At 41.5% G+C, this 17,023-nt stretch overlaps 1 protein-coding gene across 3 annotated transcripts in view; it reads right to left on the bottom strand.

Moving 5' to 3' along the window:
• The window catches only part of notch3 (notch receptor 3), a 406,903-nt gene that overhangs the window by 154,602 nt on the left and 235,278 nt on the right, over nt 1-17,023 (bottom strand). For all 3 annotated transcript variants that reach the window (XM_060854870.1, XM_060854872.1, XM_060854869.1), the window contains one exon: nt 2,490-2,571. In XM_060854870.1, coding sequence (XP_060710853.1) covers nt 2,490-2,571 — 82 coding nt within the window. The remainder of the gene's footprint in view (nt 1-2,489; nt 2,572-17,023) is intronic.

Raw genomic sequence — 17,023 nt, 5'->3', positions numbered from 1 at the left:
TACAGCGATTTCTGGCTCAATTATTTTCCTTGTGTTGAATAGACAAACATTTTTCAGGAACATTAGTTAAACAGTAACAGCATCAGAACCACAACATTAGCCATACGACTACTGAAGCTAATGAGTAAGCTTCTTTAAGTTCTGAGATTAGAACAGGCAAAGACAAACTGCTCCTGAAATATGCTGCTTTGCATCTTAAACCAATGACAGTTTCGTGACTGAAGATTGTTAAGTTAACATGAGTCAGTTGCCTCCTGTTAATTACTGCATTGGAAGTAAAGATCTTGAAATGATCAGGAATAATCTTCCCCAGGCACACATATTGTTTGACTCACATGGCATCCTTCGCACAAGAGATAGAAATAATTGCATTTATATTTCACCATCCATGTTGCTCTAGAAATCCCAAAGCTTTCTAACAGTGGTTCATGTAGTATATATTACATATTAAAACATCTCAAGGTGCTTCATGGCAGCATTATCATGAAGTGTCCATGCAGTTTTTAAAATGTCACTATTGACACACAGCAAACATGAAGGCCCTGTCAGTTACTTAGTCTCCCTTATATTCATCATGCCATTTGCTACAATTATTCCTTGTGACACTGAGTTCTATGTTATAATTATTCTCTGAGTGAGGAAATTTCTCCTGACTTCCTTACTGGAAGTATTTATGACTGTTTAACGTTTAAAGGGAGGGTTGAGGTCTTGTGTTGCATCAAGTAGCATCTCTATCTTGGAGTCAAGAGTTCAGAAAAGATTTACAAGGATGTTGCCAGGGTTGGAGGATTTGAGCTATAGGGAGAGGTTGAACAGGCTGGTGCTGTTTTCCTTGAAGCGTCGGAGCTGAGGGGTGACTTTATAGAAGTTTATAAAATCATGAGGGGCATGGATAGGGTGAATAGACAAAGTCTTTTCCCTGGGGTGGGGGAGTCCAGAACTAGAGGGCATAGGTTTAGGGTGAGAGGGGAAAGATATAAAAGAGACCTAAAGGGCATCTTTTCCATACAGAGGGTTGTGTGTGTATAGAATGCGCTGCCAGGGGAAGTGGTAGAGGCTGGTACTATTATAGCATTTAAAAGGCATAAGGATGGGTATATGAATAGGAAGGGTTTGGAGGGATATGGGATGGGTGCTGGCAGGCGGGACTAGATTAGGTTGGGATATCTAGTCAGCATGGAAGGGTCTGTTTCCATGCTGTATATCTCTATGACTCTAAGTGCTTTGGTTTAGAGTTCCACTCTAGGGATCACAGAAGGTGGCACAGTGGGTCAGTGGTTAGCACTGCTGTGCAGCAGCGCCATGGACCTGGGTTCGATTCCATCCTCAGGTAACTGTCAGTGTCAGGTTTGCATATTCTCCCAGTGTCGACTTCCTCCAGGTGCTCTGGTTTCCTCCCTCAGTCCAAAGATGTGCAGGTTTGATGAATTGACCATGCAAAACTGCCTACAGTATCCAGGGATGTACAGGTTAGCTGGGTTAGCCATGGGAAGTGTGGGGTTACAGAGATAGGGAAGGGGTGGGTCTGGGTGGGATGCTCTTGGTATGGACTCAATGGGCTGAATGGTCTGCTTCCATACAGTCGAGATTCTATGAAGGTGCATTCATAATGTAGTCAAGCAAGTTGATTATTGAACTGCAAACCTTCCAATATACCCATGGCAGTGGTAAGAGTGGGAGTGTCTCCTGGTTAACTAGGCTTGATATGGCATGATGCTTCTGGCAACAGGTTAGTGACATGTTCTAGGAAAAACCAGCCATGTAAACCTATGCAAGTATTGATATTGTCTGCCTCAGTAAACTGCCACACTAGGTGTGGAAAGAGAAATGAAGAAGAAGGAACAATATTAACAGCCCTGAGCTTGAGACTTGTCCATTAACAGTGGCACAGTTCAAAGGAGAACCAAACAGGGATTGTAAACTTCACACCTTCCTATTCTTCAAATCTGAGTTTCTCACTGGGCAACAAATTGACCTACAGGACCAGAGGAGCTATGCAAAACTCTTTTTAAAGCAGTTGCACATAGCTGTGATGGACAGATGCTGAGACAAATGGCCAAATCCTTTTTTCTTCATGTCATAGTTTCGAAAATTATTTCAATGACAACAGCTTCAACAGAAAGAATAACTTTGGGGGAGGGCATTTTCCATATTTTTAAAAACTAATCCTATCAACTGGCAGCATCTAAAAGGTCAGGATTAACTGACATCACTTGACACTAATGAAAATTGCTTTGTCTGACTGTTTAGGGCCACTGCTTTGAGTTATGGATCAAGTCCAAAACCAAGGAAATATAACACGGTCACTAATAAATCCAATAAAGATTCAGGAAAACGTCTTTCCCACGAATTGCAAGAACAGCTCAGAGAGCTCATGAATCGCACTGGGAATGGTGCTTGCGGGCAGCCTGGCCAGTGAACAGCACACTGACAGAAGTCATTTATAATTCACCCAAATCCAATCGTTTCCAGTCAAAGGAGCAACTTACAGACAAGATGCATCTCCATGCGGGCTTTTGATGCATCGCCCATTATTCTCACAAGGACGGTGGCTATCCCGGCACTGCAGAGCTGGAAGAGAGAGAAAGCAAGGATGATTCGTGGGCTTTTTTTTTATATAAAAAACAGAAGAGTAAACAAACGTCCCAAAACACTTTGCATCCAGTGAAGTAAAAGTCACCACTGTTATGCAGGAAAAAAAAGTCAATTTGTGCATAGCTAAATCCCACAACAACATTGGTCAGAGTACACTTTTCTTATATACAAGTTATGCTGACTGAAGAATAAATATAATGGTCAGGACACCCTGGAAAGCTTCCATGCTCTCCCATGGTTAGAGCCGTGGGATCTTTTATGTGCACTTAAAAGAGCGGACAGGATTTCATATAAAAAACAGCTGTTGTCTGAAGGGAGGTATTTCATCCTAACAGTTAAATGGTGTTGAAATGGTTGAACAGCAATGAAATTTATATTTTTAAAATACAGCTACTAAACATATTAAACAAAAGGTCAATTGAATTTCAAGCCATGCTGATCACACTGCTCAATAACTAGTTTCCAATCATCCAAACAAATTCTAATTTTAGAAATAACCTGGTCAACTCTAAGACAATGTAAAATAGAGAGCATGAGAGCGGCACTTAAATACTCAGGGGGGTGGGAGTCATAGGAAAAACAACATGAGGACAGAGAGAATTAAATGCAGACAAGTTATACTCATGCATACATCGATAAACCATTTTAAAATCATAACAACTCCTAATGCAAATTCCATTCCGAAAACAGTTCATGAGAAAATATGACAACTTGCAGACTCAAACTACACAGGGAATAGTCATTCACTTGACCCTACCTATTTCAACAGAAACCACAAATCTCCATTACATCCGCCTGAAACCTCATGCAAGGCAAACTCACCAGCCCTTCTGCCAAGGAACTGGCCTGTACAATACCAGCTCATAGACCCTTGGAATTTTTCAGCACAAAAGGAGGTCACTCAGCACATCATGCCTTGCCAGCTTTTTCAAAGCGCTGTCAAATATAGTCCCACATTCCAAGCTTTTGCTTCCTAGCCTTGCAAATTTGTCCTTGTCAGGTACATATCCAATTGCCTTTTGAAAGTCACGAAAGAATCTGCTTCCACTGCTGTCTCAGGCAGATTGTTAAAGATCTAAAAATTTGAATGTGGGGAAATCTATCCTTGTTTCATTTCTAGTTTGTTGACAAATTATTTTAAAGCCATGACCCTTGGTTGCTGACTCAGTAGCGAAAAGGAATAGTGTCTCCTTACTTGCTCAATTACGTACTCTTTCTTCATTTAAACCTCTCTACTATAAAGGAGAACAAATCCAGTTTCCTCTATATAACTGAACTCTTAATTCCTGCAATGATTCTCGTAAAGTTTCACCATACTCTCTTCCAGGTCTGAATTCTTCTTAGTATGGTGCCCAGACTATGCATGATAAACCAGCTGATGCCTAACTAGTAACTCATCAAGATTCAGCATGACTTCATTGCGTTTATACACAATACCCTAATTTACAGAACCAAAATCCCATAAGCTTTCTAAACCAGTTCTCAATTTGCCTTGCTATCTTCAAAGCCTTGAAAATATACTCACCCAGTTCTTCTGTATTGTACGAGCCTCATTCTTATTCCTTCTGCTCACACTTCCAAAAATAATGTCATTCAGATGATAGAGTCCCTCGGTGACATTGTTCCCGACACTCATCTGCATTCAACTGCATCTGCCGTGCGACTGCCCATTTTACCAGTCTGTGGCATTTTAACGCATGACACTATCCTCTACACTATTTATATTGTTACCAAGTATCATTTACAGACATGAAAGTGGTGCTCCTCAAACTTGAGTCCAGGTAATTTATACATAACTACAGCTATCCAAAAACACAGAATTATAGCTTACTATGTAAAGTGACACAAATAGTCCTGCTCTTTCCCACAGTTCTGTGTATCTTTTCTCTTCAAATAGGATTCTAAGTTTCTTTGAAAAGTTACTATAGGATCTGCTTTCACTGTCCTTTCATACAATGCATTACAACTCACTATTTTCTTTTCCTCATGTTCCCATAAATCTGTGTATTCTGCTCACTGACCCTTTTGCCACCAGAATATGATCCTTGTTATTTACTCTCTTGAAACACTTCACAACTTAGAGTCATAGAGCCAGAGAGATGTACAGCATGGAAATGGATCCTTCGGTCCAACTCGTCCATGCCGACCAGATATCCCAACCTACTCTCGTCCCACCTGCCAGCACCCGGCCTATATCCCTCCAAACCCTTCCTATTCATATACCCATCCAGATGCCTTTTAAATGTTGCAATTGTACCAGCCTCCACCACTTCCTCTGGCAGCTTCTTCCATGCACGCACCGTCCTCTGCATGAAAACGTTGCCCCTTAGGTCTCTTTTACATCTTTCCCCTCGCACCCTAAACCTATGCCCTCTAGTTCTGGACTCCTCATATTCCAGGGAAAAGACTTTGTCTACTTGTCCAATCCACGCCCCTTGTGATTTTATACACCTCTTTAGGTCACCTCTCAGCCTTCAACACACCAGGAAAAACAGCCCCAGCCTATTCAACTTCTCCCTACAGTTCGAAACCTCCAATCCCAGCAGTATCCTTGTAAATCTTTTCTGAGCCCTTTCAAGTTTCACAACATTCTTCCGATAGGAAGGAGACCAGGATAGCACGCAATATTCCAAAAGTGGCCTACCCAATGTCCTGTACAGCCGCAACACATCCTCCCAAGTCCTATCCTCTGACCAAAATGAAAAACATACCAAACGCTTTCTTCACTATCCTATCTACCTGCGACTCCACTTTCAAGGAGCTATGAACCTGCACTCCACTGTCTCTTTGTTCAGCAACACTCCCTAGGACCTTACCATTAAGTTTGTAAGCCCTGCTAAGATTTGCTTTCCCAAAATGCAGCACCTCATATTGATCTAAATTAAACTCCATCTGCCACTTCTCAGCCCATTGGCCCATCTGTTCAAGATCCCGTTGTAATCTGAGGTAACCCTCTTCACTGTCCACTACACCTCCAATTTTGCTGTCATCTGTAAACTTACTAACTGTACCTCTTATGCTTGCATCCAAATCATTTATGTAAATGACAAAAAGTAGAGGACCCAGCACCGATCCTTGTAGCACTCCACTGGTCACAGGCCTCCAGTCTGAAAAACAACCCTCCACCACCACCCTCTGACTTCTACCTTTGAGCCAGTTCTGTATCCAAATGGCTCGTTCTCCCTGTATTCCAGAGATCTAACCTTGCTATCAGTCTGCCATGGGGAACCTTGTCGAACACTTGACTGAAATTCATATAGATCACCTAGGAGAAAGTGAGGACTGCAGATGCTGGAGATCAGAGCTGAAAAATGTGTTGCTGGAAAAGCACAGCAGGTCAGGCAGCATCCAAGGAGCAGCAGAATCAACGTTTCGGGCATAAGCCCTTCTTCAGGAATCGGAGGAAGAGAGCTTCTTCAAGGTAGGCGTCCTTGCAAGAGGATTCGCAGTCGGTTAAAATCAACTAGCAGAAAGTGAGGACTGCAGATGCTGGAGATCAGAACTGAAAAATGTGTTGCTGGAAAAACGCAGGAGATCAGGCAGCATCCAAGGAGCAGGAGAATCGATGTTTCAGGCATAAGCCCTTCTTGAAGACGGGCTTATGCCCGAAATGTCGATTCTCCTGCTCCTTGGATGCTGCCTGACCTGCTGCGCTTTTCCAGCAACACATTTTTCAGCTTCATATAGATCACATCAATCACTCTGCCCTCATCAATCCTCTTTGTTAATTCTTCAACAAACTCAATCAAGTTCGCAAGACATGATTTCCCACGCACAAAGCCATATTAATTATCCCTAATCAGTCCTCGTCTTTCCAAATACATGTACATCCTCCTGTCCCTCAGGATTCCTTCTTGCTCACTACCGACGTCAGGCTCACCGGTCTATAGTTCCCTGGCTTGTCCTTACCACCTTTCTTAAATAATGGCAACACGTTAGCCAACCTCCAGTCTTCCCAGTACCTCAATGACTATCAATGATACAAATATCTCAGCATGGGGCCCAGCAATCATTTCCCAAGCCTCCAATGACTTCTAGGGGACACCTGATCAGGTCCTGGGATATATCCACCATTATGCATTTCAAGACATCCAGCACTTGCTCCTCTGTAATATGGACATTTTTCAAGATGTCACCATCTATTTCCCTCCATTCTATGTCTGCCACGTCCTTCCCCACAGTAAATACTAAACAACTATTTTGCATCAGTGTCTCCGTCTTCTGTGGCTCCACACAGAAGCCACCTTGCTGATCTTTGAGGCACCCTATTCTCTCTCTGGTTACCCTTTTGTCCTCAGTATATTTGTAAAAACCGTTTGGATTCTCCTTTACCTTATTTGCCAAAGCAATCTCATGTCCTCTTTTTGCCCTCCTGATTTCCCTCTTAAGTACATTCCTACTGCCTTTATACTCTAAGGATTCACTCAATTTATCCTGTCTATACCTAACAAACGTTTCCTTCTTTTTCCTAACAAAACACTCAATTTCTCGAGTTATCTAGCATTCATTCCCTATACCTACCAGCCTTTCCTTTCACCCTAATATACGGTCTCTGGACTCTCATTATCTAATTTCTGAAGGCTTCCATTTTCCAGCCGTCCCTTTACCTGCAAGCATCTGCCCCCAATCAGCTTTTGAAAGTTCTTGCCTAATACCTTCAAAATTAGCCTTCCTCCAATTTAGAACTTCAACTTTTAGATCTGGTCTATCCTTTTCCATCACTATTTTAAAACTAATAGAAGTATGGTCACTGGCCCCAAAGTGCACCCCAACTTATACCTCAGTCACCTGCCCTGCCTTATTTCCCAACAGTAGGTCAAGTTTTGCACCTTCTCTAGTAGGTATTTCCACATAATGAATCAGAAAATGTTCTTGTACATACTTATATTTTTCTCCATCTAAGCCCTTAACACTATAGCAGCTCCAGTCTATATTTGGAAAGTTAAAATTTCCCACCATAACCACCCTATTATTCTAAACATAACTGAAATCTCCTTACAAATCTGCTTCTCAATTTTCTGCTGACTATTAGGGGTCTATGATATAATCTCAATAAGGTGATCATCCCTTTCTTATTTCTCAGTTCCATCCAAATAACTTCTCTGGATATATTCCCAGGAAAATCCTCCCTCAGGACATACGTAATGCTATCCCTTATCAAATTCGCCACTCCCCCTCCTCTCATGCCTCCCTTTCTATCCTTCCTGTAGCATTTTTTCCTGGAGCATTAAGCTGCCAGTCCTGTTCCATCCCTGAGCCACATCTCTGAAATTGCTATGATATCCCTTTCCCATGTTCCTAACCATGCCCTGAGTTCATCCATCTTCCCGGTTAGGCCTCTTGCAATGAAATAAATGCATTTTAATTTATCGGTCTTACCTTGTTCTCTGTTGTGTTCCTGCCTGCCCTGACTGTTTGACTCATTTCTTTTCTCAACTGTACCAGACTCAGACTGATCTCATTCCTCAGTATCTCCCTGGGTCCCACACCGCTCCCACCCTCACCCACTTTACTAGCTTAAATCCTGAGCAGCTCTCCCTGACAGTATACTAGTCCCCTTCCAATTCTAGTGCAATCCTTTCTTTTTGTACAGGTCACTCCTACCCCAAAAGAGATTCCAAATATGAATCCTTTTCCCATACACTGGCTCCTCAGCCACGCATTCATCTGCTCTGTCCTCACTAGCCCGTAGCACCGGAAGTAATTCAGATATTACTACCATGGAGGGAGGGCCTTTAAAAAATGTTATTAAGTAACCTCTTAATTGAGTGCAATGTGCCTTATCAAGTCATACAGCACGGAAACAGACCCTTCGGTCTAATTTGTCTTCGCCGACCAGACATCTGAATCTGACCTAGTCCCATTTGCCAGCATTTGGCCCATATCCCTCTAAACCCTTCCTATTCATATACCCATCCAGATGCCTTTTAAAATGTTGTAATTGTACCCACCTCTACCACTTTCTCTGGCAATTTGTTTCATACACGCACCTCCCTCTATGTGAAAGATTTCCTGTTAGGTTTATTTAAAATCTTTCCCCATCACCTTAAACATATGCTCTCTAGTTTTGGACTCCCCCCACCTGGGAAAAAGATCTTGGCTATTTACCCGATCCATGTCCATCGCGATTTTAACCTTTATAAGGTCACCCCGATCCTCCGACACTCTAGAGAAAAATAGCCGCAGCCTTTTCTTTTAACTCAAACCCTCCAGACCCAGCAATATCCTTGTAAATCTTTCTGCACCCTCTCAAGTTTAATAACATCCTTCCTATAAAAAGGCAACCAGAACTGTATGCAGAATTCTGAAAGTGTCCTGTACAGCCACAACATGACATCCCAATGCCTGAACTCAAAGTCCCAATGAAGGCAAGCATGCCAAATGCCTTCTTCACCAGCCTTTCTACCTGCGACTCCACTTTCAATGAACTATGCCCATGCACCCCTCGGTCTCTTTGTTTGATAATACTCCTCAGGCACCTAACATTAACTGGTGGGCCTTACCAAAATGCAACATTTCACACTTATCTAAATTAACCTCCTTCTCCCACTCCTCAAACCATTGGCCTATCTGATCAGAGTGCCATTGTACTGTGAGATAATCTTCTTCACTGTCCACTCCACCACCTGTTTTGGTGTCATCTGCAAACTTACTAACCATACCTCCTATATTCACATCCAAATCACTTCTATCAATGACAAAAAGCAGTAGACCCAGGACCAATCCTTGTGGCCACTGCTAGTCTCAGGCCTCCAGTCTGAAAGGCAACCTTCTACCACTGCCCTCTGTCTCCTACCTTCAAGCCAATTTTGTATCCAATTGACCAGCTCCTCCTAAATCCCATGTGATGTAGCCTTCAAAATGTTCATTCTGTTTCTGTCTCCACAGATGTTGTCAGGTCTGCTGAGTTTCACCAGCACTTTCTGTTTGTATCCACAATGCTTTGCTTTTATCCTCAGTCCTCAGCAGTCTCCATGAAACTGAAATGGCTCATCCTTCGTTTAATACAAATAAACCCACATCTAAGGTAGTGGTCCTTTTTAAAGTGTGAAGTCCAGAACTGAATACGGTACTCTCTAACTCACACCTAACTGGGTCACTTATAAAGGTTTAACATTGCTTCCTTGTTATTTTAACTCAAGAACTGTGGATACTGCAAATCTGAAACAAAAATAGAAATGGCCTGTTCTGAAGAAGCTACTGGACTCAAACCATTAACTCTTTTGCTCTCCATAGATGCTGTGAGACCGGCTGAGTTTCTCCAGTAATTCCTGTAATGTCCCTTGCTTTTATGTTCCATTCCATTTATTAGTAAAGCCACTGCACCATGGTTTTTTTTTAAATTTTTCATCTATGCTGCCACCTTCAAAGATTTGTGTAGAGAGGGCACTGGGTCTTTCTGCACCCATTTTACCTCTTCGTCCTTCCTACAAGATGCATCAGTTCAAACCACTCTGCACTTAAATTCCATCTGCTACGTCTTTACATATTTCAGCCGTTTTCATTTTTCATGGGCATTCGTCACTGGCAAGATGCATACTGGTTAACCATCCCTGACTGTGTATGAGGTGGTAAAGAACCACCTGGTTGAATCGCTGCATCTGCTGCCTGACCGGCAGTGCTTTTCCAGCATCATAACTTTTGACTCTGGGAATTCAAGTCAATTGTGGTGGGTTTTTTTAAATAACTGAGTGTCTTGTACTTTCAGAGGTCATAGTCAGAGAGTAGTTGGGGGTTAGTGGCATAATGACAATGTCACTCGGCTAATAATCCAATCCGCCCAAACTATTGTCCATTGCAGCCGGTGGAATTTAAGTTTAGTTATTACATAAAATTCTTCTGCCATTTCACTTGAGACCACCACAATGGTGATGCATTACCCTTTTCCATCTTCTTTTATCAAGCAACCTTTCAATCGCATTGTCTTTAAGGCTCTTACCATTGCATCTTTCCATTTGATTTTAAGAGTCCTTCACCTTCTTCCCATGGCAGACCCACCTCTATTATCTGTCTCACCATGCTTCCTTTCTCCCTGCAACAGATGACCATACCACATTCTTCTATCACAATCTTCGTTGACGCCCATGTTCTGGTTCCTGATTTTTGTGCTTTCTTATTATTCCATCTCAGCATCTACTTCTCATCAGTATCCAGTCATCGTTCCCTCTTGAACTTGCCCAAGTTTATTAATTAGTCAAGTATTTAAAATCTGGCATTGAAACAAGCAAAGATGTCATTACCTCTCATGGATCATTGTAAGAATGCATCTGGTTTACCAATGTCCTTTAAGAAAGGAAGTCTATTTGTGACTGCAGGCCAGGGCAATATTATTGACTGCCCTCCACATTACTTACTAAATTTCCGAGCTATGCCATGTTGCAACTACAAACTTTGAAAATTTTGCCCTGTATACATAAATCCAGATTATAACTACACATCAAGAAAGCAGAAATTGGAATATGGAATCTGGGTTACACCGTTGTACCTGGGATACTCTTTAGTCTGAGACACAACAGTTCACTACTGCTGATCATGCCCTTCCACCAATTTTATAACCCCATGGCTACTCTTCCTTCAGTTTTAGGTTTTAACTTAGCTACTTTCAAAAATCTTTGAAGCATCTATCACACTACACTCACATTCTGCTGTATATGGAATATTACATCTGTCATACATTTCTTGGAATTATTGTCCTTTTTTTCATATTCATTTCTATATCTTTTGTCATCCTAGAAGGCTGGCTTTGGATGTTCCCTTTTCTATTTTGCATCTGACCTCTCTCTTCCCCGATGGTCTCTGACTGTTCAATTCTAACTTTTTTTGATACACCCCCTTGGACCAGGTTGCTTTTCAACTCACTAAACTTTCACGTCAAGTACTTATACATTTGGTTGCTCTTTATTATTATTTCATAATTATTCTGAGCCTTAGACCAGAATGATGCTCACATTCTTCCCACTGAAACATGCTTCACTTGGCCCACCATAGTCATGCTGACCATCCAGCAAGAAACAGGCAGTGCAAGAAAGTTCTAATTTCCATGTCAGGAGTTGCTCATTGAACTGTATTAGGATAACACAAGTCCCACAGTGTCAATACCCTTTAGTTCTTGTATATTTCTGTAATTTACTCTCAAATTTGTTCTGTTATCATCTTTCCACTATTTGATGGCTGGTGGAAAACAGATACGTAAACTCAGTAATAGGCTCAGCAGTACACCTACTGGGAAGGTCACTGGCAGTCATATATAGAATACAGCGCAGAACAGCCCCTTCAGCCCTCGATGTTGCACCGACCTGTGAAATATTCTCAGCTCATCTCCCTACACTATCCCATCACCATCCATGTGCTTATCTAAGGATTGTTTAAATCTCCCTAATGTGGCTGAGTTGACTACATTAGCAGGTAGGACATTCCAAACCCTTACAACTCTCTGCATAAAGAACCTGCCTCTGACATCTGTCTTAAATCTATTACCCCTCAATTTGTAGTTATGCCCCTTTGTACAAGTTGACGTCAACATCCTAGAAAAAAGACATTCACTGTCTACCTTATCGAATCCTCTGATCATCTTGTACGTCTCTATCAAATCTCCTCTTAGTCTTGCATCTGTCAGGAAACTCATCAATTAACAAAACGGCACATGTTTTTAAAGAAACTTCATAAAAAGATGACTGAGGAATTAGGATTAGTTAATTAGCTGATCAGGAATTTTAAAAATATCATTAACAACGCGCATCTCTCTTCACAAGAAAAAGAGGATGTGCCAATGTCACAGTACAGGAAGGGGTAGTGATGAAATGACTAAATTATAAAAATATATAGAGTACAAAGAGAAGTTATCAAAAAGTTGGAAGCACTCAAAAGTAGAAGAGGCGACCAACATGTGAGATGCATCCAACATTACCAAGCTAAGAAACATCTGAGATAACAGGGATTCTGGTATTAGCTCCAATTATCCAGCCATTACATTAGGTCAATCAGTATAATGCTGGTAGTAGGAAAACCATCAGAACCAACATATAACCAAGAAAGGAAATAGTTACCACTCTGAAAACCATGAGCTAAGAAATTAAAGCCAACACTGATTTATTAAAGACAGACCATGTTTAATGAAGTTGATGGATCCTTTGCTGAATTAAAGGGCCATGTTGATGATTAATGTTATGTATCTAGACTTTGATGTAGTGTTTAATGAAGCAGGAGATAACAAATATGTTAATAATACTGAAGTCCAAGGCACTAACGGTTGAGCAGGTATAGAACTGACGAACAGATAAGAGCAGAGGGAGAAGTATAATGTGCTATTCCCTTGAGCTGTATATAAGGACCACTACTCTTTTCATGTGTATAAGGTAGCAAGTTAGGAAGGCTGTTTAAAATTATTGCAGGATCCTTGGCTATATAACAAAAAGGTAGAGTACACAAAGGCTCTGGCCCGAAACGTCGAATTTCCTGTTCCTTGGATGCTGCCTGACCTGCTGTGCTTTAACCAGCAACACATTTTCAGCTCTGATCTCCAGCACCTGCAGATCTCACTTTTTACTCGAAGAGTACACAAACAGCAAAGGTATCATGTCTAAACCTTTGGGGACAGTTAGCTGCTTTGTGAATGACACTAACAGCATGGGTTCAATTCCTGGACTAGCTGAGGTCAGCCTGAAGGGTCTGCTTTCACAACCCCATCCCTCACCTGAAGTGCGGTGACCCTGAGATAGAGACACCCTCAGGTGTGTTCACTCTAATGAGAGAGCATCCTCTGGGACTAGGGCGACTTTCACTGCATCACCTCTTTATAAAACAGCCAGCAAGGCCCCAGGAACAGCTTTGTCTTCAGTCTCTCGGAGTTAAAGAGATTTATTGGAAATGATACCAGGGAGGCAGGACTTCAGCTGGTTGGTAAGATGTTAAAGTTTCAGGTTGCTTTCCTTGAAATGGAAGATAAAGGGGCCTATCTTAATATAGGCATGAAGGATGATCATGAAGCATTTTGACAAGGGAGACACTGTTAGTGGTAGCAGAACGGTTGGTAACCAGAGGACATAAATTTAAACTACTTGGCAAAACATTCAAAAGCGAAGAAGAATTTTATAGGAACACAAACAGGAGTAAGCCATTCAACCTCTCGAGCTTACTCTGTCACTCAATAAAGAGTTGACAAAGTGGGGTGCTGGAAAAAGCACAGCAGGTCAGGCAGCATCCAAGGAGCAACAGAATCGATGTTTCAGGCATAACCCTTCTTCAGGACTGCCATTCAACTAAGTTGTGCCAGATCTGTTACTTAACCCCACCTACCTGTCTTTGGCCCATAACTAAAATTTCTCAATCTGAGATTTAAAGCTAATATCTAATTGAGCATCAAAAAGACAATTCCGAATCTCTATTACCTTTTATGCGTAGACAGGTTTCCCAACATCTCTCTTGAATGGTCTGGCCCTAATGCTCAGACTTTGCCATGAGCTCTAGAATCCCCAACCAGTGGAAGTAATTTATCTTAACCTACCCTGTCTTTCCCTGATGATAACATGGAGACAAAATCTTGCATTTTCTTTATATCTGAAACACAGTGAATATTCAGAACTGGGGCAGTGGAAACAGGTACTACAGTAAGTTCCAAAGGGGAACTGATAAAATATTTGAAGAGGAAACATTTGCATAGATAAGGGGAAGGGATAGGAAATTGGCCTAATTTGATCGCTCTTTGAAAGGGCTGCCACAGGCACAATGGGCTGAACAGCCTCCTTCTATGCTGCATCTATAAGTTAATTTATACATGGCCTGCATCATAAATTTAGTGATACATAAATGAGCACATTGACCAGGCATTCCTACCCACCTTACTCTTTCAATTTTGTTTTAAAACCAGCATCCCTAAAATATTTAAAGTCTAGAATTATTATCACTATATATTATTTTAAATCCTTCTGAAGTTTGCTTCCAAATGTTCTCATCCATCTCCTTCCGATTGTTTGGCAGGCTTTAGCATGTACCCAGCAGTGTAACAACTCCTGTTCTGCTTAACTCTAAGCAAACATATTCTGTTTATGAATCCTCAAATTTCCAGACGAGAGCCAGTGTCTTTGATCAAAACTGGCATTAGTCGGGTTCTTTTCTCTCCCATTTCTATTCCTGAATACATTGAGATGGTAATTCCACATTCCCATTTCAGCAACAATTTTGAATAAAATGCTCAATGTCAAATGGAAGCCGTGTCCACTTGTGCCTGCAGCTCACCACCTTGCTTGTCAAGTGTTATGTATTTATGCATTAACATTCACATCAAATCCACCTTAGCCTTTTTAGCTTTAGAGTCATGGAGACATACAGAATGGAAACAGACCCTTCGGTCCAACCCGTCTATGCCGACAAGATATCCCAACCCAATCTAGTCCCACCTGCTAGCACTGGGCCCATATCCCTCCAAACCCTTCCTATTCACATACCCATCCAGATGCCTTTTAAGTATTGCGATTGCACCAGCCTCCACCACATCCTCTGGCAGCTCATTCCATAGACGCACCACCCTCTGTGTGAAAATAGTTGCCCCATAGATCTCTTATATCTTTCCCCTCTCACCCTAAACCTATGCTCTCCAGTTCTGGACTCCCTGACCCCAGGAAAAGACTTTGCCTATTTACCATATCCATGCCCCTCATAATTTTGTAAACCTCTATGACTCTTTTTTTTCTTAACTGGTTCTGTATTTTAATACTATTTCTGGCTTCCAACCTTTTGTGCAATTTGTTTGCCCCTCTGTTGCACCACCCTGAATCCCATCTCACTCTACCAAATCTACCAAAAAACCCATTGGCACACCTGGGGTAGGGCAGTATAGCGGCAATGGTACTGGATGCGTGACTCAGAAAATGTGAATACAAACTTCACTGTGGTAATTTAAGAATTTGAGTTCAGTTGACTGGATCGAGAAATCTAATATAAATAAAATACTGGACTACTGATAAAACCCACTAGCTCACAAATGTACTTTTGGGAAGGAAACTTGTCGCTCTTAACCAGTCAGGTTAATACATAGCTAATGTCTCACACAAACATGGTTAATTTTATACAACTGCTGAAAATGTGTTGCTGGAAAAGCGCAGCAGGTCAGGCAGCATCCAAGGAACAGGAAATTCGACTTTTCGGGCATAAGCCCTTCTTCAGGAATGGCTGAATTCTCCATTCCTGAAGAAGGGCTTATGCCCGAAAAGTCGACTTTCCTGTTCCTTGGATGCTGCCTGACCTGCTGCGCTTTTCCAGCAACACATTTTCAGCTCTGATCTCCAGCATCTGCAGACCTCACTTTCTCCTCCTAATTTTATACAACTTCAACCTAACAAAACCCTCAGCTACATACAACTACAAAAGTGAAAGCCAAACACCACTTTCTCAAAAGTAACTATGGGAAGATATTAAAAAAAGCAACTTTGCCAGCAGAATCCATAATCAGAGAATGACTTGTGAAAAAGATAGCAGTAGACATGTCTGTAATTTCTGATAAGGCAGTTCTCGGATAATTAGCAGGATTGCAATATTTTGGGGTGGTGGATATGTATGATTCTGCATGTATTTTGAGTATTTTTTTAAAATGACTTATTCCACCTAAAAGAACCGAGGTCCAAGATATACTTTAATACAAGATTGTATCCTAATATCCAATTTATTGTCTTTCACTGCTCAAATGTTCTCATACAACTGACATCAGTAAATCACAACACAGGAATGATAGACAGCTGATTGTACTGAGCTAGAAGTTGTGGCAAGCAGCTGAAGAGAATGCTTTGGATGGTGTCAAAATCTCCCAGTCATTAATTACAGAGCAAGGACCTGGCAGTGGCTCACCTCCCTGTCTTTTTCAACCCAGGATATCGATGGCTTGAAGGTGACAGAAAAGCATTAAAAGAATTGTTCCCATTCATGAAAAGATTGGACACAAAGTTAAATTAGTTGGCAAAAGCAAAGAGAAAATAATTTTCATGCAATGAGTGGATACGGTCTGCAATGCACTCTCTGAGACAGTATGTTGGAAGCAGGTGCAATCAAGGCATTCAAAAGGGCAGTACATTGCTATCTGAATAGGAAGGACTGGTGGCTTACAGAAAGGTGACAGCAAATCTTGAAGTGAAATTTTCATTTGAAGAGTCAGCACAGACATAATAAATGGAGTAGCCTCTTCTGCACCGCACTAATTCCACGATATAGGCAAACAAACTAACAGTATGGTGGGGATTTGAGTGCAAAGAGCAAAATCATTGCTACTCTTTATTACAATCCAGTGATTGTTGCTGGAAGTGGGTCTGCATGGACTGGAGTGAATTACAAATCAGACTTTAGCTCTGACGTCATCTCCACTTTTAAATCAATTTTAATTGCCCCAGCACACAAGCTTGGCTCAGTAACTGAGCAACTTAGTCTCCCATACTTGATCACA

The sequence above is a fragment of the Hemiscyllium ocellatum genome, chromosome 45 (genome assembly GCF_020745735.1).
Source record: "Hemiscyllium ocellatum isolate sHemOce1 chromosome 45, sHemOce1.pat.X.cur, whole genome shotgun sequence".
NCBI lineage: Eukaryota > Metazoa > Chordata > Chondrichthyes > Orectolobiformes > Hemiscylliidae > Hemiscyllium > Hemiscyllium ocellatum.
This window is presented reverse-complemented; position numbering and strand designations above follow the sequence as displayed.